Raw genomic sequence first — 27483 nt, forward strand, 5'->3', positions numbered from 1 at the left:
AACCTGAGGACGCTAGCGCGCTGCGCTTCATTATACCACTGTAATGTGATGAAAATAGGCTGCCAGCAGAGATTGTAATGATGACTAATGCTCCCTGCAGCCTGTCACTGCAAAACTGGCAGGGCAGATGCCTTTTCTGCTGCGGTCCTTACAAACTGCATGAATACCATATGTTTTGTTTAGCTCCTAATGCTAAACCAGTTTTACCGTGTCAATAAATCGCGATCCCTCCCCATCATTTCCGGACTCCTCTCCCCTCGACCCCACTAATTTTCATGACCTGCCAGTGTGTTTTATTGTGGCTGCTTGCGTATTCATGGGCATCTAGGCGTTACAAGCAAAAAGGCTTTAGAGTGGAGGCAGGGCCTGAGTGAGCGGCAATGGGGAAGGGCTGTGTTTTCTGTGTCATTTGTTTTAATCCCCCACAGGGAATCTCTCAGTGTAATTACCTACTTTAGAAGCCCGGAGCAGAGGGACCGTTTCTCATAACAAAACCAAAATTAAGAAGGCTTGCACAGGGGGCAGACACATATTGTTAACTGATCAGCTGAGACACTGGCCCTGCATTGATAATGTCAAGCTGAATTTAACAGTGGTCGTCAGCACAAAAAGCATTGCAAGATTGCTACAACTTAAATGACACAACACTTAAACCTGCTGATCTCTATTTAATGTTACAGGTTCTTAATACCGTAGAAGAGCACTTAATAAGGCCAACCTATACTTAACACAGTCCCTCATGCTTTTACATTCTCAACTATTCTCCAAGTTGAAGAATATAATATTAGAATACTATACTACCAGATTATTATAGCAAGAGGCAGTGCACAGTAATACATGAAGTGTGCCATTTTATGGTGCCGGCATGCCCTTAGACTTCTCCGGCAACACATTTTGTGTTTACTCTGCATTTTTTCTGTATTTATTAAAAAGAAAATTAAATACATATGAAATCAATAAGGAACAAATATTAACTTTTAAATCAAGTTTATTCCTACATTTCTACTTAAGTAGAGCACCTAGAAAACAGAAAGCAGACAGCTTTCTTTTCATTTCTCTAAATTAGGGTCCCGTTTTTGTTTCTTAGCATTTTTGTAAGAGCAAGGGGGCAGGAGTACATTCTTGTCTTGATTTAAGGTACAGTGCCTCCAGCAGAATAGTAATCTTTCTTCAAGTTTTTAAGGAAGTAGAAAGTTGTCCAAAGTATGCAGTAAAATGACTGTGTGCAAGGAAACCCCGCAGTGACTGTGCATACTGTAGTTTCCTCAACAAGTCATTTTAACTGCCAAGGTGGTCTGAAGACCTGCACTGTATTCAATGCCTCACTCGTGCCTACAGTTAAAACACCCTTTGTCTATTCATAAAAAGTAGATACGGCACGGCGTTCCAGTGTGCTTGAGACCATAATGCAAGGAACGACAGAGTGGCTCTCCTCTGTAACAATCTCCAGCTCGGCTAATAATGGAAAAACAATGTCACCAAAGACATGAAAAAGCCATCTCCTAAAAGCCGAGGTAAGGCTCAGAGTGGGAGCCAGATGAGCAGAATATCTGAATGCGCACTTAATGCCTCTGTCAGAGAGGCTGTAAATGGGCTCTTAATTTAAGTAGTTGTCATTAAAACTCAGAACAACAGACAAATGCATACAATAAAAGCATGTGTGCACAAGTGTACGGGCACGCTCGCTGCATAGCTAGCAGATACACACAATCTATTCACCTAGACGGGCTAAGGTAAGCAGGTAAGCACACAAATATGTTGATTTAATGTGACAAGGTGATGTTCACAGTGTGTGTTGTACCGTGAAAAATACTACTAAAGCATCCTGGCTCTCCTGACTAATGACAGGACCTTTCCCTGGTACGAAAAAAACACTATGTCTGACGGCCTGAGCGCATACAAAGCACAGACAGACACATCAGCACTAGTACATCCACTGTGACCTTCAGAGGCTCTGGCAGCCCCGGCTCTCCTGTGTAGTCGCATCAAAGCCACATCACCGACCCACTAATACCTACAAACAAAGACAGATCGTCACCCCCCTGGCCCTGGTACAAACAAACAACAAAACACAACAATTGTACACCTCTGTAACTGTTGCTGAGTGCCTCCGGGCAGTGTGCAGAGAGGGAACTCTGTGTGGTAGTGCTTCGCAATGGCTCAGCTCTCCCTCTCTCTTTCCTTCTTCCTCCGCACTACTCCTGTTGTCCGGCTACCCTCCCGCCTCAGCCACCGCCACCCACCTGCCAGCCCACCCTCGCGCTGCAGCAATGTGTGATTGACAGATCCAATTACGTTTTTTATTGGCCTGCCGCGCGCGAGGCGGGAAGGCACTTCATTGTCTCCTGAGCAAAGGGGAAAAATGGCTATTGTTCTCTTAGTGGAAAAGATGATGGCCACTATTCCAGACGTAAACAAATGATACGCGGAGAATCACTTCCAAACTTACACACACTTGAAACGCAAACAGACACCGAAACACACACACACACACACACACACACACTAAGTCGTAGAGTGTAACCTTGCACTACAGCATCTTTGTTTCAGTAGTGTCACATGGCAAAAATACAAAGCAGTGTCCAAACATTAAATCATTAAAAGCACAAAGCAAACACTCAATATGACATTACTGTACGGAAAGTGGTAATTTACTGGTCTGATGTGCTAAAGCCCTTTTATAGTGCAACATGCTCCCACACTCACTCTATTTAATGCCAATCATGAACGGCGACTGTTTACGGCTATAGGAATAGCAATTATGTTGGCAGTTTGTTTGTGCGTGACTCAAGTGTACAGTATGTGTGGGCATGTTGTGTTCACGCTCTGTGTAACTAAGACTGATAAATGTAATTCCAGCGAGTAACACCCCACCTTCCTCTGCTGCAAGCTGGCCCGGGCTTGGCACGAGGAGCTCCAGCGGTCCCACGTGACCCGGCACAGACTGACATCAGTAATCGGGCCCGCCGCAATCCAATTCAGAGCCGATCAATGCCTCCAACGCATGCAGCGCCCCGGACAGAGTGAAAGAGAGAGAATCACTCAAAGCAGTGGTGGGCGATCCTGCAGACAGCCATCACAGACAGCCCTTAGCAGACAGCTGCTGTACAGGGGACAAGCCGCTCACAATAGACCCCATCCCCAGCTCGCTGAATGGTCATTCTGCTAAGCCACAGGCAGATAGATACATACATCTGAAAGCCATTTCATGGAGGTGAGATAGAATAAGCACATGTAGCTCCGCTGAGGCGAAAAAAAGCTAACAAAAGAGGTATGGAGACAGAGAAAGGAATTGATACATTTATGTGGTTATGTGCCATATATCTTCTATAAGAAGACATACATTGAAAGCATTTTAAGATCAGAGAACGTTATTAAAGTGGGAGTTTCTCCCCCCACAAAAGGTATTGCATTGCAATCAAACCATGATTGAAATCTGGTACAGGCACAGAGTAGTTGTAGTGGGATGACTCTATATTAAGTCTCAGTTGGGTGGGAGGAAGATCTGATATCAAGAATGTGAACATGTCCCAGGGTGGGAGTTTGGGTTACATATCCACCCTTTTATCTGACATCAGCGCTCAAGTTAGCTTTTGTGGTCAGGGGCCATCAAAACTGGATCATGAAAGCAGTGGAAGTAGAATCAATAGAGTGGAGAAGCTAGGACAACGTGAGACGCGGTGGATTGATGCACCTGGCCTTCACAGTGCCAAAGCCATTTATTGTCAGTAATTGACAGAGATAACTCATAGACGGCGCAGTGATTTGTAGCTGTCTGTTCTTGTGCGCATCAGGCTCTAGAGTCAGAAATTTGCTAAAGGGTAGGATGTTAGAGGCTGTTGAGGAGAGGTTTGTGTGTGTGCTGGCCTTTAGTCCAAGTCATTTCTTCATGTACAGAATGTACTGACAACTCGACAGGCCTTAGGCTAGGCAAGAGCCCCACATATTTCTTGCGGTTTTGAAATTGTGCAACGCTACTGATGAAACTGAAAGCCCTAACCAGAGAAAGAATGTCTCTATTTCCACAATAAATTAAATGGATCAGTCATACAAAGAAAATATACAATGTGTACAACCAAACAAGTTGCGAATTAACAGATCAAACCTTTGGAGGTAAATGGATTTTAAAGTTAAATATTTTCTTATTGTCAACAAATTAGACCAACAAATGTTCCTTCATTCCAATAAACATGGGCATTGTAGTCTATTTTGACTCAGTCCCACATACACCATCCCGCTCATGTAAAAACTCACTAGAGCAAAAAAAATCCACTGAAAATAGTCCCCAACAAATGCACTATTTACTCCTGTTTACGTTTGCTAAGAACTACAGTGCCCAGCTGCTTTAGGAAATCACTTAACCTTTTTAAATATGAAACTATGAATTTGTCACCCATTTTAAAAAATTCACATCTTCAGTCGAAAAGTATTGAGAGATAGACTAAAAGCATTACTGATTTTGGTCTTTTCATGGGATTTGTTGACCATAAGAAAAATATATATAATATATAACACCAGCCTTATCCCTTACTTTGTGGTGCTCATGGTATTGAATAAGTACATTGAAAAACTTAAACAACAATGTATCTTACTAAAAACAGTGTCACTGTTACTCTGGATAATCCACAGAACACACTGTCAGGTGGTTTTATAGGGGCTATTTCTTTAAAAACTTGGCACAGAGAGTTTTGTGGAGTACAAAGAGTAACGAGGCCACTGATTCTGAAAAGAAAAGCTGCAACTTTTAAATGTTATTTTCCAAGGTTGTGAGCACCACAGAAAAAGAATTCCATTCTCCTCTATTGGTGTAGCAGCAGAATCTCAGAGACAGATATCTCAAAATCCGGGCAAATAAACCAAAACGATCTGCTTGGCTAGATATCACAAGTGGTTAGTGTAAACATAAGGGTTTTTTTTTTTAGAATGTGAACGAACTGACCACCTAATTAAGCACGTATACTGTAACTCATGGGCAATTATTGGCTGTGACTGGTCCTTTATGAAAGGGATATAAAGTCTTGAAAAAGAAAGAAGGGGAAGAAATACATATTTTAATGTCATGAATAAATCACAATTTGATATACATGTAGCTGCTCATAGCAGTGATGCATACGGACCACAAAAAGGCACTCATTTTGGAAAGATATACTCTACAGTTGGACTGAATAAAACACGCAGACATGGTTTTACTTTCTCATATTAGAAGCACAAGCTGCAGGGTTCAGGGTTCCTGGCTTTGTAAAGTGACAGTTTTAATGCACTATTTAAATAAAAATCCCTCTGAAAACGGTGAAATTCCATTAATCATTAATTGGCTCAAACGTTCATTCAGACATTCATAATCGGCTGCAGAGCTGTTGTGAGAGGCGATGTGGGAAGATACAAGGCACAGAGGCCTGGTGCCTCTGAAATATTGATCACACCTAAAAGAACCCAGAGGTCTAACACAGGCTGTATTTCACACCTGAGAGAGCCAGGAACAGCTTCATCGAATGGACAGGAACAAAATGGCTTCCACCTCGCTTTACTTAGGTAAAGCTACTGTAGGTAATTGCTAGGGTAATACCAGTGAGTCCATTAGCCAGTTGGTTAATGCCCAGGAGTGCCAGCTAATGTTAGTCCAGACTGAAGAGGAAGAACCATTGCATTTTTAATACAAACACAAGCAACAGCGTTCCTGGGGAAGGTAATGGCTTTGACTCCTGTGCTCGGGCTCAATGTCAAACTCTGAGCCTTGCTCTTTGATCCTCTGCTGCAGAATATGAATCGCGCAGTGTCAGCCTTATCAATTATTTACTCCCACTCTTTCTCTGTTTCCTGTTTGTCCGCTCTTGTGGCTGTAACTTGCCCTGACACTAATGGCGGACGGCCTGGTGAAAACATTTATCAATGTTACCGCAGTCCTCTCCAGCTCTATACTATCACTTTCAGCCTTTTGGAACTGAAGCTGCACTGATCCTAATCATCGCTACTATACTTTACTGCACGTGTCTTGGCTGCATTGTCTCAGTAAAGTCCCTGAAAGAACCTTTGGTTGCTGCATCATGTACTGCCAATGAATCTGTATCTAATTTCAACGACTTTAGACCAATGTTTAATATATTTTTACTCATATAAAGCTTCTTCCGTCAGCCCATCAGGATGGTGAACTCTGTCCTCTGACCTGGTCTTATCTAGCACGTTGTCCTCTGTGAATCATTTGCACTGCATTGCTGTGCAACATGTTATTGTATAGTTTGCCATACAACTGTACATTTTACATTTTTCTATTTTGAAAAATCCACACCAAAGTGTAAATTAGGTTTGATTGTTGCTAAATTGGAAGAATTGTGCATTTGATCAGTCCAAATGTTCAAGCTATTCATTCACTTTGTTTTGACACAAACAGCATGGCTGATGAAAAATACTGCAAGCAGTACCTATCCATTTTGCACCTTCCATATAATTATGGACCTTCATAAAATATAAAACCAGAAATTACTTTGTTCCAACATGCTATTATAGTTTGCCATCAGAAAAAAAAAAACATTTCTAGAGAGCAGATCCATTCAAAGGTGCTGAGTGTTGCTATATCTGTTTATGGTCAGAATACTACACAGCTGAAGTAATTATAATGCATACTGCATAATTACAAGCTTGCTAAACCACAGAATCGTGGTAAAACTTCAGCCATGAATTTTCATCTGCCTGACCTGCTGCTACACGACTTCATTTGCACCATTACAATGCAGTGTGCGCCAGCCAAAAACAAAGTGTACTCAGTCCACATGCAAAAGCAAAGGGCCTCAGTCACCTGCATATACAGTACATACACACAATCTCAACATTGCCATGATAGTATTAATACTCTGCTTGGACTGATGTTTTGCAACAGCTGTTAAGAAGGTGCAGGGCATAAAACTTTAGTTTGATTGCATTTACTCTGTGTGGATTCAGATTTGACTGCATTTACTCACTGTAGCTCTGCACCAGCGTCCATTAAAGAAAAAGCAGGTTTTGTGTGACCTCACATTGCACCATGTTGGGCCACATGGTCTCCGTGCGCTAAGGGGCTCATTTAGAAAAAAAAAAAAGAGCCAATGAATGGGATTTGTGCTGGATGGAATAATATGCTGTGAAAGTCCATTAGGGACTAGCCTAATGAAATTGAAACAGCTTGGTGATCAAATTAGAATCTGTTCGGCAGATATTTAATTTAATGTGCTGCTGAATTCGAGCACTTTCTATTTGGTGGCCACAGAATGAAACCAGTGCACAATAAATCAAGCGGGTACACAATTCATCCTACATTCTCTCCTCTTCTCGTTTTTCTGAAATGAACAACTTTTTAATGTCTGTATTTGCACAAATCCTACCTGCTATATATGAAACAGACTAAAGTTTTTAAGTAAAAATAAATGGAAAAACATTAGGCATACAGCGGTGTACCACACACAAAAAAATCTTTGACCTTTCAGTGTGTTTTCCCATACAGAATACCTTCAGTCACAATCACATGCATCACTGCAGCTGCTTGGTAAAGAGTCACAGGGTGAAATTATTTGAATAGACACACAAGATTTCAGCTTGTTTGAAGAGGTGCCCTCTGTATTTTGCACGCTCTCCTTACCATGTCTGGGGTAATATGCAAAATGAAACTACACAGCGAGAAAGGGAAGCAGAGAAGGAAAAAAACCCTCAACAGTAGCTATTTCAGATAGCTACACATCATCCCAATTAACAAAACGGATGGTAATTATTGGAGCAAGAGATATAAATTCTAAATAGGGAGGAAGCCGTGCCACAGAGACTCTTTCTAGTAAAATGGGATGGACAGAGTTGCTCTCTTGTCTTATGTGTGCTAGCCGTAAACATGTCTTTGAGCGTCGAGCAAAGCTTGGACCACAGTTCATTGAGTGAGAAAAAAAAAACAAAAAAAACAGACATGGAGACAGAAAAAGAGAGGGACGCAGCTTCTCATCCATCTGTTTATATACACATACTATTCTGGGCACGCACTTCCAGGCCCAAACAGACGGGCTGATGAATGTAAACACACAAATGTGCACGTGAACACACACATACACAGACACAGACGGTTGTTTCTTTTTTGTCACAGCCCTTGTTTGTCCAATGTTGTCTCTCCACGCTGCATTAAAATTAGAACACCCACGTGCCCCGGCAACAGGTGTTAAAATGCTCATGCTAATGGTTGGCATCTACAGTAGACAGTGTCCTGATCCTTCACCGGCTATGTCAGGTCTAGATTGTGGCGGGCAAAGTGAAGTAAAAGAGGGGAGGGGTGCTTGTTCCCCAATCATAGGAGATGATGAGGCAGAAAAAAGAGCCTCCTCTGTTCTCCACCAGGAGGGGTGTAGTTGCCAACACTGGCACCAAAGCTAGTTGGATCGCCCGAAACACGCTGGCAGCAGAGGGGTGGGAGGTCTGTTGCCAAGGGTAACCTACCTGGGATCAAGACTCTACCCTCCGCCTTGCCTGCTGAGGTGTCAGGGATGAAGGTAGAGGGAAAGGAATGAAAAGAGAGAGAATAGACTCACAGGATGAAGGTGGATGTGTAGAAAAAAAATGCACGAGAGGGGAGGCTATGAGGTGAGGTGGAGAGAGAGAGCTGCAGAAAAATGATTCACTGAGGATGGAGTTCATTAGGCACCGCGGTCCCAACCGCACTCCTTTTCTTTTGTCTTTCCATTTCTCTCTGTCTTTGATAGTCTACTGAAGAGGAGATTAATTTTATTTTGATTTGAGATTCATTTAGTTTCAAATCCACCAAGTCTCTCAGTGATAATATAAATTCGTGGGTCGCTCCCTCCCACTAAGCACTGAGGCTGATGTTTAAATTCGCACCATTTGAAGTGTAATTGCTTCAACTTGGAGAGATTATGATTCGGAAAGAAGATAAAGTGAATCTCCAGTTGCTATAAACACAGTTATAATGGAGATATATTAATGGGGCTTGTGAAATGTGTACTAAACAATACCTGAACAACCAACATAAACCAAACAGACATTTGTCACTCAAGAAAGTAAGTTTGAGGTACTTCCATTTTATGGTATATTTTAGAGGGAAATATTGTACTTTTTATTCCACGACATTTATTTGACAGGTGTAGTTACTTTTCTGATTAAGATTGGACATAAAAACATATAATAAGCTTATAAAATGCACTGCATTATTAAAGCCTTTTAAACTTTCTGGCTTGTGACAATTTTCCAAAAAAGCAGTGTCTACTTAGAGCCTCTTGTCATGTTTCAGATGTCTATGAGTATTAGCAATTCCACCAAAGAGACATTTCCCCTCTTAACTACTCAGATGGTTTCTGTTAAATACCTGTTCAGGGCGCAAAGGGTCCAATTATCCAATATTTCACAAAACAGCAAGAATTAGACAAAAGTCCAAAAAGATGCATACAAATTTGTGTAGCAGAACATTGTTTTTTCTTTCTTTCTGCTCCATTAATCATATCATGAGCCCTCAGATTTATCTTGTGACCCTTTGACGGTGCGTAATCCCTAGGTTAGGAACCCCTGGACTGAATTGTATATAAAGTAGTTAAAGCTAGCTCCACCGTAACCAGCTACAACAGTAAGATGCTGCTTACACATTGATGCATTAGTATTAACAACTTAATAATGTCATATATAATAATATATCAGTTACAATGGATATTTTTTTGCAGAACCAGTACCTTTTCTTTTTATACTTTCAGCACATTTTGCTGATAATACTTTTACTTAAGTAAGATTTTGAATGCAGATCTAACCTACTTGTAACACAGTATTTTTTTACATTAAAGTATTGGAACTTTTACTTACGTAAAGGATCTGAATACTTCTTCCACCATTGTCTTTAAGTGACAAGCATGTATCTTAACCTGGAGCCCTCTTGCTGTACGCTGCGCTGTAACCTCATGCAGATATAATCTAATGTATGAATGAACACCTGAACGGGCATAATGCAGCAGTGGAGTCAAGACTCTACTGCGGCGATGGCTCACTGGGCAGCATATGCCGTCTCTGTGTGCATGGCTGTCATGTCAGCTTGATACTGGTCAACAGTCCAAGTCTCACTTTGCATTTATTCATTTCCAATTCATGACCACATCGGGTGCATTAGAGCTGTGTTAAATCAACCAGAACCGCACCAAACTCCCTGGAATACATAAAAAGATGAGGAGCTCTGATGATTGATTAAAGATGTTTTTGAAGCAATTGTTTGACATTACGGAGCGATATTGTATTTAAGTTATCAGCGGGGGAATAATACAGGATTGTATTAATGAGATAAGATGATTGTTTTCAGCGAGAAGTAAAATTTGGGAGTGGGTTACACCAGGGTTTTTTGAGATAAGTCAAGCTATCAGACCCCCTGCTGCTTAGCAGCGTGGGGGAACTCAGCAGCTGTCAAAATGTGTCACTGCCGTTTAGAGTTACTTTCATGTATGTTTAGAGACAGAGAGGTGATATGGACAGAGGGCACAGGGGCAGAAAGAAAGACAGCAAGAACAAAGAAACAAACAAACAAACAAAAGTAGCCGTGTTCAGAAGTAGAAAATACAGAGACGGAGAAAGGGGATCACTGAAATGGAGACATGAATAGCCAGCACCTAAAATGGCTGAATAAACAGGAGGAAATCTAGGTCGGTCTGTCTCTCCCACTTCAAGGAACGTTGAGGCAAGTGCTCTACTTCTTGAATGCTTTGGACACTTTCAGGGCAAGCTGTTGTCAAACTGAGTCTCCCCAACACGTCTGGCTATGTCAGAACCATGAGGCCTGTCTGAAAAAGATCATGAAGTATTTTTTATGAACTACAAAATAATAGTACATTTGCATTCATGTCCACTTACATCCCCCTTGCGTGCTTGTCCTTCTTTGTCAATTATTCTCCATAATTATTTTTTCCTCGCTATTTCGAAAAGGCATTATTTTTCATTAAATTAATTGGCCCAAAAGTAATAAGGCACCAGTCATTTTTAAAGGCAATTTTCTTTTCTATAACATGAAACTGCTAAAAGATAAGTGCATATCAAAGGCTCGGCAGATAGTACTCATTGCTGCTCTCCTCTCTCACAATTAAAAGGGTTGCCTGCAGAGAGGAGGCATGAAATCTAGGTGATTGGAATGCAAGGAGATGCCAACGTAATTCTGAGAAACGCCATTAGTGTTAATTGGGGGGGTCCAAATGATTGACTATGCCGGTGCCTTCTTGCACGTTGAGAGCCGCGCATACATGCTGATGCGTGTCGCCTGTTGTAAGCATGTCAGAATGCACGATCAAAGACGCTGATGCGTTTACCATGGAGCTTTTATCTGGCTTTTTATGACTCAAATTGCACGGGTGGGAACATTGTGAGGGTTGCTGAAAAATGCAACAGTGGCGTGTGTGAAAACGTGAGTGATGTGATGCCAAATCCTGTGTGCACTTGCATGCATTTTCCCCACGAAACAGTATGAATGTGTCAGAGAGTGAAATATAGATATAGATAGGTATGTCGGCACATATATATATCTTTATCGCTTTCTATTCAGCGATAACTTAATAGGTTCACAGAGGGCAGGGAAAGGTGAGCCAGAGAAAGTAACAAATATATTGTCTATCTTGCGAGACAGTGGGAGGTTGTTTTTAAATGTCACAGTGACTCTCAAGGTCTGTCCCAGGTCGGCCTGTGTCTCTGCTCCCGAACAAGACTGCAGGAGACTCATTGCTGCGTCACGCACGCACACACACGCACTCACACGCAAGCCCACATAATCAGTATCTGCCACCTTGACTGCTCGAAAGTCTCAGGAAGCACTGACTTCATACTGCAGGCTGTCTGGAAGACGTGGAGTCAAGCACACGCACGCTGAGATGTCAATTTCGATGTGTGTGAGAGAGAAGGTAAACCCAAATGCGAGGGCTGCCCTGATCTGGAATAGGTTTCCGTTTAAATATAAAGTCAGATTTTCTTGAGGCCTTCCTTCGAGCGTGCCTCCACAGTTTGACCAATGTTTGCAGACTAAGCTGCAAAAAAAAAAGAAAAAAAGAAAGAGGCAAAGAGCGATGCAGCCGGACAAAAACCCACATAACTGCAGAGGCTTTCAAAGGCAATTTTCCCTTTTCTAAATGTCGAGCAAGAAAGCTGTACTCCAAAGGAATTAGGGAAGATAGAAAGATTGTTCAGGCATGGACTCCAGTGTGCATAATCTCAATCAAAAGCCAAAAAACAAACAGGTGACGAATAGTTCAGATGGATAGTCCCGCCCTCCCTTAAGACCGAAACAATCTTCAACAGAGTGAAAGGAGGAGAGACCGAGGAAGAAGAGAATGAAAACAACACCTCCTGCTGCTTCCTTCCCCATCCGTGTTTACCACAGTAGAGCAAACATTACTCTACTCACTCTTTTCTTTTCACCTCCCAGCTCCCCTGCCCCACTAACAAAACCGCCCAACCACCACCATCTTCTTTTTCTTCTTTCATCAAAGCTGTATGGAAACTGGGTGCTGCCTCCTTCCTTCTGCCAGATGCTGCAGAGACTCTGGCCCGAGTTGGGCCCAGTGGGCGTCAGTGGCGGAAGAAGTGCTCAGATTTTTTTACTAGCTAGTAAAGATGGGGCTAATTGTAACACATTTGTATACTGTTGTGTAGCTTAATCAGTAATAATACATCATAATCTATTAGTTTGTTATATCTTTTAATAATCATTTGAATCTGCAAAGCAACTAGTAACTAAATCTGTCAGATAAAAGTACAATATTTGCCTCCAAAATGTAGTGGAGTAGAAGTATTAAGCAGCATAAAATGGAAATACACAAGTAAAGTACAAGTAGCTCAAAATTGTCCTTTAGTACAGTACTTGAGTAAATGTACTTAGTTACCACTGGTGGGTGTCTGTCATTTCGGGCTCGCTGTCGGGTGAGTTTATCTGTCATAGAAGCTGTCCTTACACCACCGCCCCTGAAGGGAGATTAGACACACTGCACTGCCTCTCTCAACCTCTATCTATCTCTGTTTTTCCTCTCTCTCCATATCTCTCCAGCCCTTGTCTGTTGCTCTCTCCCCATCAACATTCCCTCTCTCTTGCTGTTACTGTCTCTGTCCTCTATCTTATTCTCTCTAACCCCCCCCGCTATTTGCCAGTGTGCACTCCGTTGAGCCAGGACTGTGAACAGGTTACAGTAGTCGAGAGGGGAGGTCCATCAGGATCAGCCATGCAAGGCACAGATGTGCCTCCTTGTCCATTCAGCAAGACTGATGACACAGGTTCTAGCATAAAAGTGCACGATGTATTTCAATCCTCCTTTCCACTATAGCTGACAGCTAAGTTAGTGAAATAATGTCAGATAATGCTTTGTAAAATGTCAAAAATACATGGCTGTCACTGTCAAAATCAATCATTTTTCCCCCCTCAGCTGCTGGTACCTTTTGGGGTAGATTTATAAAATTTTACCTGACATTTTTAAGCTTACTGCCAATAGTATTCCTCTGCAATAGCTTGGCTAATAAATAGCCATTTAGAAAATTTAAAACTTGTCAAAAACCTTATACTTGAGGCAGTTAGACAATAAATGCATGAATGGCAAAACCCCACAGTATCCATACAGTAACTATAGAGTCTGTGGGCACAAGAAGCTCAAATAAACTAAAGCCAAAACAAGGTTTAATCTCATTCCTGCCAGCACTGCAGAATACATTTTTCATAGTGAATTTTATAATTAGAGTGTTATCCAACTTGTGCCATGCCCCGAGTGGCAGCATTGGCACACAAGAGGAGAAGGCCCCTTAGAGGCTTTTCCGAGAAAAAGGCATATGTAATGAGTCATGAGGCCCCTCTTCGCTCCAAATGACAGTAATTGCTGTCCAGGCAGAAGCCTGCTGGAAAATTGCCAACACATAGGGCAATTCAACACTGGGTACACTGCAAAACAGTCACATCTAATTTTTCTAAAATGTGTGCAATTGCATCATGTGTATGTCAAGAGTGGTCATTTATCAAAGGACATGTGAGTCTCATCAGGAAGAGAAAAATATGATGTATACTGTATTTTTATGTGAATCTGCCAAGTGAATGAGCTGGTTAAACCATGAAAGAAGGAAGTCATGCCTTTTCTTTTTTTTTCTTCTTTGGCCAGTCTGGCATGTTCCAGTAAAATTTGAATAAATTAAAGATAATATAGGAAGAATGAATTACCCATGTTCCTTTAGCCTTCAAACCATCTTAATCAAAGGGGCCTTGTGAAATACACAGGGGGAAGGGAGGGCAGGTTCTGGTGGGTCAAGAGAGCTGTGCTTTCACCCATGTCCATCGTCTTAACATCTGTCACCTCTGTGCTGACTCATTCTGTCATGGCCACAGGCTTAGATCTTCCAGAGGGCAGGATGGAGGGGGGGTTACCCGGCTAGGACAGATTTTACGCACACAACTGATTCCACTGACTATATTTACTTGATGAGTACTGACCCTAATTTTATTCCTGATCTGCATGCACTACATAGAACTTTATACATCATCATAACCTTAAACGAAAATTTGACCTTTGTTTTGTGATGCTGTATTTTTTGGTAATACTCTTTTTCACGGGTTCTGTAATTTCCTAAAGGAATTCTGTAATTCACTCCAGCAATATAGGTATTGTACCTTCATAAAGTTGCAAGAGACACATTTAAAAGGAATAGTCAAAAAACATGCAGTAGAGGCTGAGATATTTATTATATGTGATATAAATCCTGGTATGGGTAAAGCTCCAAAACCACTGGATCCTACATTATCCATAATGCAACCAATACGATCTTTTAATTTTGACCCCACCCACTCCAGCTTCACAACCCCAGTGTTGGAACAGCAGAATTTCTGTTTAATTTGAGATAACCATGATATCACTATGACATCATCAGGGTTATTTTCTCAGACTTGACAAAGCTCCTCAAGAGCAACAGAAGACATTATACAACTCTTTTCACAGAATTGTACTCTCCATAATCGTACCTCCAAAATATCAGTTTTAATGTGTAAAATTGGTGGAGCTCCCCTTTAAAAATGTCCTAGGAAGGCTCTTGGACAGAACTTTGGTACTAATTGTAGGGAAAACAGAGACAATGTTCTGAAACACGTCGTGAAGTTTAAGAAACAACCAGGAGATTATATAGTGGTTACATACAGTACGTACATACAGTGGTCAAAGACGTACTCAATACAATCTTTAACCTAAGTAAAAGTAGCAATACCGCAGTGTGGGAATACTGTTATATTAGCATCAAAATATACTTCAAGTACCAAAAGCAAAAGTACTCATTATGCAGAATGGCCCATTTCAGAATCATATATTATATTATTGGATTAAAATTATTGATGCATTAATGTCTAAGCGTCACTTTAATGTGGCAGCTGGTAAAGGTGGGGCTAATTTGAATTACTTTAGCTACTGCTCGGTAGACTGTGAATTTCCCCCCGGGATCAATAAAGTCTCATATTATCTTATCTTCACCTGTAATTATATATCACAAGCTATTTGTTGATGCCATTTTGTATTCATAATCTAAACTAGTAACTAAAGTTATTAAATAAATGCAGTGCAGTAAAAAGTACAATATTTCCCCCTGAAATGTAGTGGAGTAGACTATAAAGTACCTCAAAATTGTGCTTAAATGCAGTACATGAGTAAATGTACTTACTTACTTTCCATGACTGCATACAGATAAAGTAGCGATAAAGCAGTGATACATATAAAAGTGATTGTTGATTTGGACTGCATTGGAACTGCACGTCCAGTGGAATTTCTTTTAAAGAACTCCTAAAATGTTGGAACTGACAGAGATCCATTTAAAGCCAGGCACAGTAAATATTCATGTGTTTGTACAAAACATTATCCTCCACATTTGTTGAATTGTACGTTTGCCTGCAATTTAAAACAGTTACATATCAGTTCCTTCTTATTAGAAGGAAACTGTGGGACCTGTAAAATAAATCTGTTTTCTGCAGACAACTAGACATTACTCTGAGATAGTTCCAGTGCAGGCATACTAGAGTTAAAACAGCAGAAACTATAAGGTGAACGCTAATGAAAATATTTACCAGAATGCAGTGGGGAACACATATTGATTAAATAATAATTGATAGTTCAAAGTATGGGAGTGGATTCTTCAAATCTAGACAGAAAAACCTATAACCAATCGACACACATACGTACACAAAGTATGTCATCAGGATAAAAAGGTCATAACCCTATTGGTCGACTTGGGCGCCTAATCAGACTGGATTCTATTGGGGGCCGTGACCTCTTCGAAGCCAGCCTTGACCTGACATGAAATGTGCTGTGTCTGTGTGTGTCTATGTGTGTGTGTGTGTGCTGGAGCACAGAAGGAGTGTCTTGCAGAACTGGAGCTCACACTAAAAATAGAAAAGGTTTTTTTTTTTTTTTCCCTCCACAATAGAGAGACAGAGGAAATGGCTGGGGGCAATAGATGAGCAGAACAAGAGAGTTGGAGATGGTAGACTTGGCTGTCATGTCCTTGGCCATCTGCCCCACTGCCTGCCCAGAACGTTTGAGGATCAATAAAACTCTGGAGATACACTCTATAACCTTCAGTGATTCAGTGCTTATAATTATTCTATATACGAGCCATCCAGTAGGAAATAGCTTTTATCCTTATAGATTGGTTTTCTGATGATCCCGGCTTCATATAAAAGTGATATAGTCTTTTTTGTCTCCTTGTCAATAGAGCTTTGTCATGGTAAGAGTCAGTAATGAGAGGATTAAATAAATACAAACTCGCACTCAGTAAAATGCACAGGTACTCACATTTTCACTCCATCTGTGAAGGAGCTTCGCACTCAAATTTGATCCCCCTCTTTCTTTATCAGCGAGAGAGAGAGAGAGAGAGAGAAAAAAAACAACTTCTCGCTGGCGCTTAATCCTCCTTGAATACATTTGCAGTGTGTACATATGTGTATGTACGTGTATGTTTATGAGTGAGCCAATCTGCCACACCGTTGCTGATCTTGGAGGCATAAGATATTTTTTTTTTTGGCCTTCTTTCTGCTAGATTTATTTTCTAATGTTGACGTTTATCACTTGAGCAGGCCAGCAATTTATCACTGCACCCTTCTTGTCGATAATCCGAAAGGGAGTCAATTTGCTAAAATGTGAATCTCTTTCTTTTATTTGGTTTTACTCACCCACCCCCCATCTCTGTCTTCCTATCTTTCTCTTTGTCCTGTGGCGGCTCTGCTGAGAGATGGCAGAGGAGCACAGAGTGGCTGTAACAGGGTAACGTCGAGCCTTGCGGGAGGATCTTTGGAGCTGAGATGGCATCTAGCCTTGTGTGTGAGATACACCTCAATCGATTCCAAATCCCTCTGATCTTTCATTAGCTGCTCGTCACAAGCTGTCCCACTCGTTGCTCAAGCACACATAGCATAGCATCAGGAGCTGTGTAAATAGAGGAAATTATAAAATGACGCCGCTGCTGACTGAAGTGAGGTGCTTTGATCACCGAGAGCATCTGTCTCCATCTAAGAAAGTGCAGCTACTTAAAGACAGAGTTATGAGCTGTTAGGACCAGTGTTGGGCAGTACTGTCTCTCCACTGACTGCATGCACTTGATATCTGTTGATAGCCAAAGTGAGTGAATACCTCCATGAGTAATGAGTTACAATACTGTAATAACCTTTTATACGGTATATATGGATTTTGTTACCTTTGGACAGAGCCAGGCTAGCTGCTTCTGCTTGTTTCCAGTCTAAGCTAAGCTAACCTGCTGGCTGGCTGTTGCCTCATATTTACCGTACAGACATGAGGGTGGTATCCATCTTCTCATGTAACTCTCAGCAAGAAAGTAAATACGAATATTTTCCAAAATGTCAAGACTATTCATTTTAACAAGGATTAATTTGTTAGCATACAAAAAATACAGCTGCCATGAAAGGTTTTCCAGCGCGTCTACTTAGAATTGATTATTTTCCACATCCACGATATCCACTAATGCGCTCTTCTAATGTCATATTCCCAAACTGTTTTAGTTACACTGGTTGAGGTTTCACTTCTGCACTATATTTGTCTTCTGGTACCTCCAAAGTGTCAAACTCCAAAGCTAGCTAGCTAACCACCAGCTAGCCTATATTTAGGATGAGGTTTTGCTCAGAGCTGGAGGGTGTGTGAACCCCGCAGCTTCACTGTGAGGACTGTATATACAGTAGTTATAGGATATATATGTGTTAAATACAGATGATGTGACAGGTGTGTGTGGCAGCTTTGAAGTTGTTGCAAGGCACTTTTGACGCAGCTGGGCTGCTAAACAAATAGTAATGTAATTAATTATTTCTGCTGCTGAGTAGTTCAGTAATATAATTACTTGTTGAATGTTTAACAAGGAATTATTAGGTCTACTATTGTCAAATTTCTGATGACATAACAAATAAATGGTTTAGTGACAGAGTAGTGTTTTTAATATAACATGGCTGCCAAATGGGCACATTCTGTCCACACCTCTGTGAGTTTAATCTTGGTCTCTACCAGGAGCTTTAGGTGAGAGGTTTATCGCACTGCAGCTGAATTCAACCCGACTGACCGACCAGCTACCAGGGCCCAATCTAGCCTTTAGCAAGAAAACAATAGTGCTGTGGCACTGTAGCAGAAAAAGAAAGAAAGAAAGAAAGACAGACTGATAAGAAGGAGTGAGAGATAAGAGGGAGAAAGCTGGTAGCGAGTGGTGGTGATGGTGGTGGTGGTGGGGGCATCAGAGTGAGACAGAAAGGCAACACATAATTTGGAATTCACAGCCAATGTGCTGAGATCTATCTGAGCCAAGTTTGTCTCTGATCCTGCTCTGAATTCTCAAATACCCACATCTCTCTATCTCTCTCCCCAACTCCTTTCCTCCCACCTCTTCTTATTCTTTTTCTCTCTCTCTCTCTCTCTCTCTCTCTCTCTCTCTCTCTCTCTCTCTCTCTCTCTTTTTCATTCAGCCTCTTGTATTTGTTCTACTTTTGGATGTACACGATGCTCTACTCTCTGTCTCTTTCATCTTCCCCTTCCGTCTCTTCATCACTGTGAGAATGGGATTCATGTCCTACCATGAAGCTGTGAAAACACGAGCATCCCCCAGAGGGGTGGTTGTCAGAGAGCAAAGTAAGGAGAGGGAGGCACACTGTTTGTTGTTTCTCATTGAATTTTTCATCTTAATCCATGAAATATAAATCGCTGAGGCCAGGGCTAAGGCCACGGACCACATGGGTACATTGTAATAATGTTGCTATGTTTTTCCAACTGCAGCAGTTATTACTTGCTGTTGCTCTCCTGAAATGGGGGTGGGAGAGTGATGCATGTGTGTGTGTGTGTGTGTGTGTGTGTGTGTGTGTGTGTCAGAGGGTCTGCTACATAAACTGTTCCCCCTGAAGTGCCTTTGGTCGACATGGATGACTGACAGGCAGATGTCCCTTAAGAGCCCTCGTATCATGTTTGGAGTGTCAGTGCCAGTGTACCGTGGTGTGAGAATTTGTTGAAGGAGCCTGTCGAAGTGTGTGTGTGTTATGTGCATGTTTATATATGTACATGGCCGTGGCGAGGGGGGCAAGAGAAGAAGTGAGAGTGAGCGTGTAGGCGGATGTGTATGGGAGCCAGAGAGGGAGAAATAAAAAGTGCGAGTGCTTGTGTTACATATGTTTTTGTGTATTCATGCATGCGCTGTTTGAGAAAATACAAGGCGCAAAAAGGCTTTTGGTGTAATGTGCATTTAAGTGTATCTGTGCATCTTTTTCTGTGTTTTCAGTTAAAGCAAAGGTGCCTGTCGAAGCTGTTAATTATTCATGTCCAAAGGCGCCAAACTCACATCCTCCATCCTTGATTATTCTGTGTCAAGTCACGAATTGTCAGTGACAATACTTTACCACAGGAGCATAAACACTCCATTTTTTTTTTTTGCTGTAATATTCAATATCATGTGGCTAGAAAGTGAGATTTCACTAATTTTTTTGTGAGAACAGAGATTTTAATAATAACTCAAAATGAATGAGATGGTTAGCAAGTAGATGCATATAAAAAAAAATAACTCATCTGTCATTGCAAAATACATCCATATTCTTACAACAGCACCATCAGGATACTGGAGAAGGTCCACTTTTGAAAAATAACAACACCAAAGACATTTTCAGTCTAGTTCTCCTATTAAAAAACAAAACACTTAAATGCATGTTTTTTCCAGTGGAAAGCATTACACACAAGTCTGGATTACCAACCAGGCAAAGCAGACAACTGCCCTGAGGCCGCATACTCCACAAGGGCCCTTTAAGGCCCAGGTTCATTGCATGTCAGTCGGTTGTAGCAATTAATTAATTGAAAATTTGTTTTGCAATTTGTTTAGGGGCACTGTGTCAGAATCTAGTTTCTTTGTCTGTGTCATTCTAAAATTTAGTGTTTCCATAATCAGTTCTATTCATTTATTTACTTCCGGCCACTGACTCAGGTTTTAGTGCCACAACAATTCCAGGCCACATTTTAGCTTACATAAAAAATATTCCAATGTGCCTTTTTTTCACAGCAGGCATTTTGACTTTCCATTGTAGGAAAAGAACAGGTGTTACGAATAACAATAACGATGGCTCTGTTCTATTCAAGCGCCCCAGTAAGCCATAGCAGTGTGACAGTGAGACAGCATGCACAATACCACGACCCTGAAACTGAAGCAGCTACATGGAATTAAGCTATTATTAATTTTACTTTTAAAACCTGTGCTTTTCCTACTGTGACATGTTAACATGTTTTCCGTGAAAAAGGCCTATCAGAGTGAGCTACAGATTCTAAATTCTGGAACAAGAGAGCAGTGGTAACAGATTGGTGCTGGATATCAGCCGATAGCCAGAGTTAAGGTAATGGAATTGGTATCAAGAGAGTAAAAAGTTAGATTGGTGCATCCCCAACAGGAGTACTGTTTGGTTTTCTGGACATAAATAATATAGTCTGCTTTGTAGACAGCACATAATTGAAACTAAACATGTTAGTCCAGCCATGACCACACAAACATTTGTCACCACTGATTAAGAGCACTAGAATCTAGTTTTAATTTTGTTTCCAAATTTGCAACAATCACCATTAGATTAGCAATATAAATAAGAATTGCATTCAATTGTACAGCGTGTCTATGACATCCATGAAAGACAGCTAAATTGTCAAGCTTATTCTGTATTGTATCTTAAAATCCCAAATAAAAACAAACAAATGAATAACCATTTATGATCATTCAGTGTTTCACAGCTTCTCATGAAAGTACTTACTGTAGCATGTAAAGCTTTACCTCGCACACACACACACACACACACACACACACACACACACACACACACACACACCATCAGGTAGTTTACATGCCAGTTAAGCTCAGCCTGCTGTGAAAAGTCATTATATCAACAGTGTCACCCCCAGGGAGGGGTATAGTGCTAATAATCTGGTATTATATATTGACCTCATAAGAAGCAACCTGTGCTAGTGCCAATAATATTCTTGTAATGATAACATTTAGTTGTTTGTTAGTCATAAGGTAAAATACAGTAATACAGTCTGTTGCGAAATCTGAATAATAAAGCAGCGGAGATAAAAATGACTCTGCTGTTCATCTTCAGAGAAATACTTAGTTACAATAATGCTGACTGCATGCATGCAACTAAAACAGCTGCGAGGTATATTTTCCCAGCTCTTTATTTCAGTGGGGGGAATCAAATGTGGGAGGTAAGGAAATACAAACTCAAACAAGAAGCTGTAATGTTATCAGAGGCCATGAGCCATAACCGTGATAATATCTATCTTTCCCTGCCGAGGTAGGGTAACTTGATAGAAGCAATACATTGCTGGCCATATACGCGCTGATGCACACAGGTACACATCAAACATCTTATATTAGGTCTGTCAGAGGCAGTGGGAGAGAAAGGGAGGAAGGGAGGTGGATGGGGAAACAGACAATGTTAGACATGAACACATACAGACAGAGACGAAGCTGATGGATGGATGGCGAAAGACAGGAATGAGTGAGGAACTGAATGAATTATGCATCTGTACTCCTGCATTAATTCATTAAAATATACACGCATTAGTGTATGTATGCATGTATCGTATGTAAGGGTGATGGAAAAATGGTTTCAGCACGGTCTGTGCAATATTAGCATCCATAGCCATTCATCTCATTCCACATCTTGTGTCAGAGTGTCTGCACTAGAGTTTCCAATTATCCAGCAGCCGCACCTTTTCTCCCTGTGAATTAGCACGAGGGGGAAACTCAAGTGGGTAATGGAATTCCGTGTGCCGTTACTTCATTAGAAATCCTGTGCCTGATTGGTTCTCAATGTATGGTTTCGAGAGAGGGGGAAGATTTAAAATATCTCCAGGGAAGGAGGTGAAAGTGTGAATACGTGTGTTTTACATGTGCTGGGTGAGGTCAGACGAAAACTATGTGTGCGTGCTAAGACATCTGGAGCATCTGTCCATCCATTTGGGAACGTTTTATGAAGACCATTACTATTATCACCAAAAATGTGGCTTGTATTTCGATGTTAAACGCAAATGCAAACCATAAACAAATGTGACTACCGATGTGATTTCTGAGTGAAATTTAAAGCATTTTTTTAACACCTCTCTAACAAGTTCAAATCAAATAGTCCCTGTTAAGCTTGAAATTTTCAAAGCAAACAAACAACTAATAAACTAGACATTACAACAAGAAAGGTTTATGGTTCTAACAAAAGCAGCTCAGTTTTTAAGAGCTTAAATGTCACATTTATCCATAAACTGGCAATTGGAGTTGTTATTGTAATGACTTTGTGTGTAGTGCGGCATATTTTTAAGGAGCCTGTTACAGAGAATGTGTTGCAATACTCGCAGAGTCTTTATCTTGTCAGGTGTCTTGCTGTGATTTTCTCCCTTAATTGGAAACCAAAAGAGCTGCCAGACATGAAACTTGATGGAGCGTTCTCAATTTCAGCTTCGCCTGACTCCAACTTGTCACCTGCGACGTCTCCACAGAAGTGAGTTCATCTGGGCTCACTGGATTCATGGTGAACCAGGCTTCCACTCCCTCGCCTTGCGCTACTCTACTGTGGAGTTCGAACAATGTAAAAGAGAAAAGATAGGGTCTTTCTGGTTGCTGAGGCACGCACAATGTTACTGTCGTGTCCTGCAACAAAAAAACCCAGGCCAGGACTTTGGTTGCATGTCATCCTCTTGTCTCTATCTGTCTTTCCTGTCTCTGCATTTGAAGACCACTCTGAATTTCAGCAAGCACATTGTCTAATGTATACATTTGCATCCATAATATCTATCTTTTATTTACCTTCAGATTTCCCCAGCCACTGGTCATTAAAATTGATGATACCCCACTCACAAGGTTGTCTTCGAAGAAATAAAAGGTACTGATTTTTCTTTAATATCCAGATAATATTGTGACAGTTTTGCTTCAACTCCAACCTTTAATAAAATTTACTGTCACCAGCAGATTTATCACTGTAATACATTACGTCAATGTCTTTTAAGCAGCACAGTTTTTTTAAGTTTAAGCGTTGTTAATTGTCCTGTCTTGTGTTTGTGGCAACTGCTCTTATAATTACCAATCTTTTTTTCTACCTAAATGATGTAGTAGAGATTAGATTCTGGAGGATTCCTCTGTGTGTGTGTGTGTGTGTGTGTGTGTGTGTGTGTCTTGGGTAATCTTCACCTGCAGTCATGTGCAGTCCCTGGTGAGAGACTGTGTGAGTCACAACCGGCACATCTAGCCCACGGCTTAGAGTCTTTCTGTCATGGATTTAAGCTTACACAAACACACTTTAACATCTACATACCCCACACACACACACACAGAAACACACACACTAATCACTGCTTTATTGCCACAAGCCCCCCTTTTGACTCATCTTTCACTAAAAAGTCACCTGTGATAGAAACAGCTTTGATATTTGTTTTCCATACAGCTTTAAGTTTTTATCTTAGCATTATATTCTGATTATCTTTTAATATATGCAACATAAAACACATGATGTCACCTGACAAGGATGCTGGTCTGTTTTATGCTCTGTATTAGAACTCAGAAATCAAATGAACTCGTAAATGAAATACCAGCAATGGCAAAATGTCGTGCTCACCTCCGCAAATTACCCCAAATTGCCCCTCAGATTTCGAACCAAGCATGCAGTTGTTCTTAGCAGTTAAAATGCAAACACTGCAATCAGCATTTTAATTCATGATTGCCAAACAAGCCGTAAGCTAATCACAGAGAGGGGGGAGAGGAGATAATGAAGAAAGCAAAAGAGAGAGGGAGACTACGGAGGGAGTCAGTGATTAGGGTTTTCTCTGGGCTCTGCATGTTTAAGAAAATGCCATGTACGCCCATTATTTCTGTCAGAGTAAACTGCAAGCATGAGATACTTAAGTCAAAGTCAAGGCCAGTCAAGGACATTCACGATCCCCTGGTAAAGTTTTATTAAAAAGCAACTTAAGAATATATGTACGCAACTTAAAACTGAATAGAAAACTGCGGAAGTTATTTTCCTTTTTGTTGACTCTACCATGTCATATATTCAGCTACCAAAGATGTTATAGTGTGCCTTTTGCATCTAGACTTTAGTGTGCTGATTCTCAAGTAGTGACCTAATAATTGCAAAGGTTAAGGTAATGGCCCTAGGCCGGATAAGACCTTTGGTTAGACATATATCCAGAATCGACAGGTGTGACACCTTTAACCTTTTCCTCCAGATTCAATTACTAAACGCAAAACACTGACAGCAAAGACCTGACGTCTGTCCTTAGAAGTTATTATCTAATGACATTTCAGTGAAGCCTGGGATATCTGCTCGTTTTAATAGCATTTCTACCACACATAAAACTCGTAGAGACAGCCAAGTTGTTTTAGCTGTAAATTAGACAATACCCATATTGTGGTAACATTCCTAGAGATCCAATATCCCCACAACTACAGAACTGGGGCGTAACATAGTCTGATGTGGGGAAAATGTTAATGTAATATCCAGATAAACGCAACAAACAGTAGAAGTGAGGTCAATCAGTGGTTTATTTTCCTCAAGATGTAACCAAATCCACCAGCCTCACAGCTAAATATTCACTCAAGGTCTAATTAATTATTTACTGTTCACCTGCGGGTGAAAAAGTCCAGCTTTCATCATTTGGTTTCTGTTCAATAGCAGTGTAACTGTGGGAAAAGGGGAGCCTTGGAGTGCCATGATTTTTGCCAAGTATTCTATAGTTTAAGGGTACAATCACTGTTAATATTAAATGAAACCCACTTTGTTTGTACACCCTTGGCTGTCAATAAATCATTTGGAAATATTAGCAGCGCAATCTTACCCACGCACAAACAATGAAAAAACAAACAAACTACACTGTGTTCAGAACATGCTGCTTCTATAAATGAATTGGCGAAATCTCCAGTTGCTTTTTTCTATTAATAAATTCATTAGCGTCATGAGACTGGAGGAATGAAGACATTCGCCGCCCAGCGACTTGGAGCCAAATTATAAGAGATACCCTGCCTGGCTAGCTATGCTGTGATATCTAAAAAGCAGAATTAAAAATGCATCGCCTTTTCCTTCCTTTAGAGGTTCCTGCAATTACTCAGTCGGTTAGGGACGCAGGGAGGCGTTTCCCACATCGCCCTCACAAACTACTTTACATCTTAATCATTTTCTCTCTATCCATGCCATTCCACTTCCTCTCCCACCTATGCACACACATGCAAACACACACATATTCACTTTATCTCTCTATACTGTAAAGGCAGCTTAAAACTGCTTGTTGTTGGCCCTCATCTTTGCAGAGCAGATGGCTGCTTTTCTGCACCACATGGCCAGCATTCAGGAGATGAGGGGAGCTCTTTAAGAAGAAAAAGACTTTCAATCTGCTTTAGCAACTGTGGCTCCTCCTCATCATCACATCTTTTTTTTTGCATGGCGTCAGCAGCAACTCGCCCCCAACCCCCCACCCCACTTCTTCGTACTATATCTCCATCAAGTGTGCTTTGACATTCTGCATTCATCTAGCTGCTGCTGATGATTATGTAAATACTTAATGCTTATGTAAACGAGTCAGACACAAGGTCGCGAAGTGAGATTATTAAGATGCTGCATGGATGCACAGTCGACTGGAAAAAGAATCCCCCGTTTCTATCAGCCAACATGTGGGAACACACTGCATATGTGTGGGAACACACTGCATATGTATGGAGAGCCGCATTCATTATTCATGCTGGTAGTCAGTTCGAATGGTGGAGAAGTGGAGGTTATTCTGGAAGAGGATGGGTGAGCAGAGACCTAGAGTAGGGGAGTAAGTTATGTTTTTTTCTTTCTTTTGTGGATCTGCACCATTTATGGGGAAACCTTGAGGAATGATTCAGAGGTTTGTTTGTGGTCATCATCTTGGCCAACTATACTTGTGGTTGTAATGCTCGAAACATATGAGTGCTTATGGCAAAAAACAAGCTTAGATTCATTTATTGTAATTTATAGGCAAGAAACAGTTCATAATTAGCTTGAACCAAATGTTTAGCCTCAATCTAATTAAATAAATGACTTCAGTAGAATGAATGTGGTATTAAGATGTTAGTTCTGAATGGACAACATTAGTACTTACGATGTGCAGCATGATGTAGTCACCCAGACGCGGCGCGCTGTCGATGCGGACGAGGATGCCGTCTTTGATGGTCGTGCTAAAGCCCACTGCCAGCCGGTCCGTCCGCGTGCTTGGCCTCTCATTATTGGGCCACGTGTATGTGATCAGACCACCTCCTTTACCAAAGATATATGTGGTGCCAGCTGTGGAAACACAAGAAGTAAAGGAATTAGATTTGTCGTAGTAGAAATAGAGGGAGATAAAAAGAGACAGGGTAAAATTCAATTCAGTGATGTACAAACACTAGACACTAGGGAGCACAAAGTTTCTGACAAAACTAGATCCAAACTACCCCCATTAAGGGCTAAATCCACTGTAATTCCTTAACAGCTACCTTGTCACTGCTACAATGTAATTGTGTCGAGTTCTATTTTAGGTTTTTAATGGTATTCAGCCACCACCACCTTTTGGGTAGAAGTCAGCAGCTCCCCTGGCGCCATCTATGACCTATCCAGCTCTTAAATATAGCCCCTATCCAGGGAATAACAGCCAGTATGGCCAGAACCGGATAAGTCTCCCAATCCTCATGTATTATATATGAGATCTGCAACCAAAGAACAAAGGCTGGCACAAGAAAGGAGAGAAGGGGGGAGAGAAAAAAAAAAAATCGAAGAACCTTTGTCGGGTTTAATTTGACAAATGCAGTGTAGAAAAAGGGGCCTCAGTACCATTGGGGGTAGAGAAGCTCACCAGAATGAAAACTGTTGTTATTACATCAGCCACTATGCAGATTTGTGTCAGATTAGAGGCTCTGATTGGATCAACCTTGGCCCTGAGCCACAGAATCTGTGAAAGTTATTTGTGGATTTCTATTTTTTTATCATCGTGTGGAACAGGAGAAAAAAAA

The 27483-nt window shown here is 41.0% G+C and overlaps 1 protein-coding gene across 13 annotated transcripts in view; it reads right to left on the reverse strand.

Annotated features, from left to right (window-relative positions):
- nrxn3b (neurexin 3b) overlaps positions 1-27483 on the reverse strand; it is a 280052-nt gene that overhangs the window by 43703 nt on the left and 208866 nt on the right. For all 13 annotated transcript variants that reach the window (XM_044168844.1, XM_044168842.1, XM_044168845.1 and 10 more), the window contains one exon: positions 26598-26779. In XM_044168844.1, coding sequence (XP_044024779.1) covers positions 26598-26779 — 182 coding nt within the window. The remainder of the gene's footprint in view (positions 1-26597; positions 26780-27483) is intronic.

The sequence above is a fragment of the Siniperca chuatsi genome, linkage group LG16 (assembly GCF_020085105.1).
Source record: "Siniperca chuatsi isolate FFG_IHB_CAS linkage group LG16, ASM2008510v1, whole genome shotgun sequence".
Classification (NCBI taxonomy): domain Eukaryota; kingdom Metazoa; phylum Chordata; class Actinopteri; order Centrarchiformes; family Sinipercidae; genus Siniperca; species Siniperca chuatsi.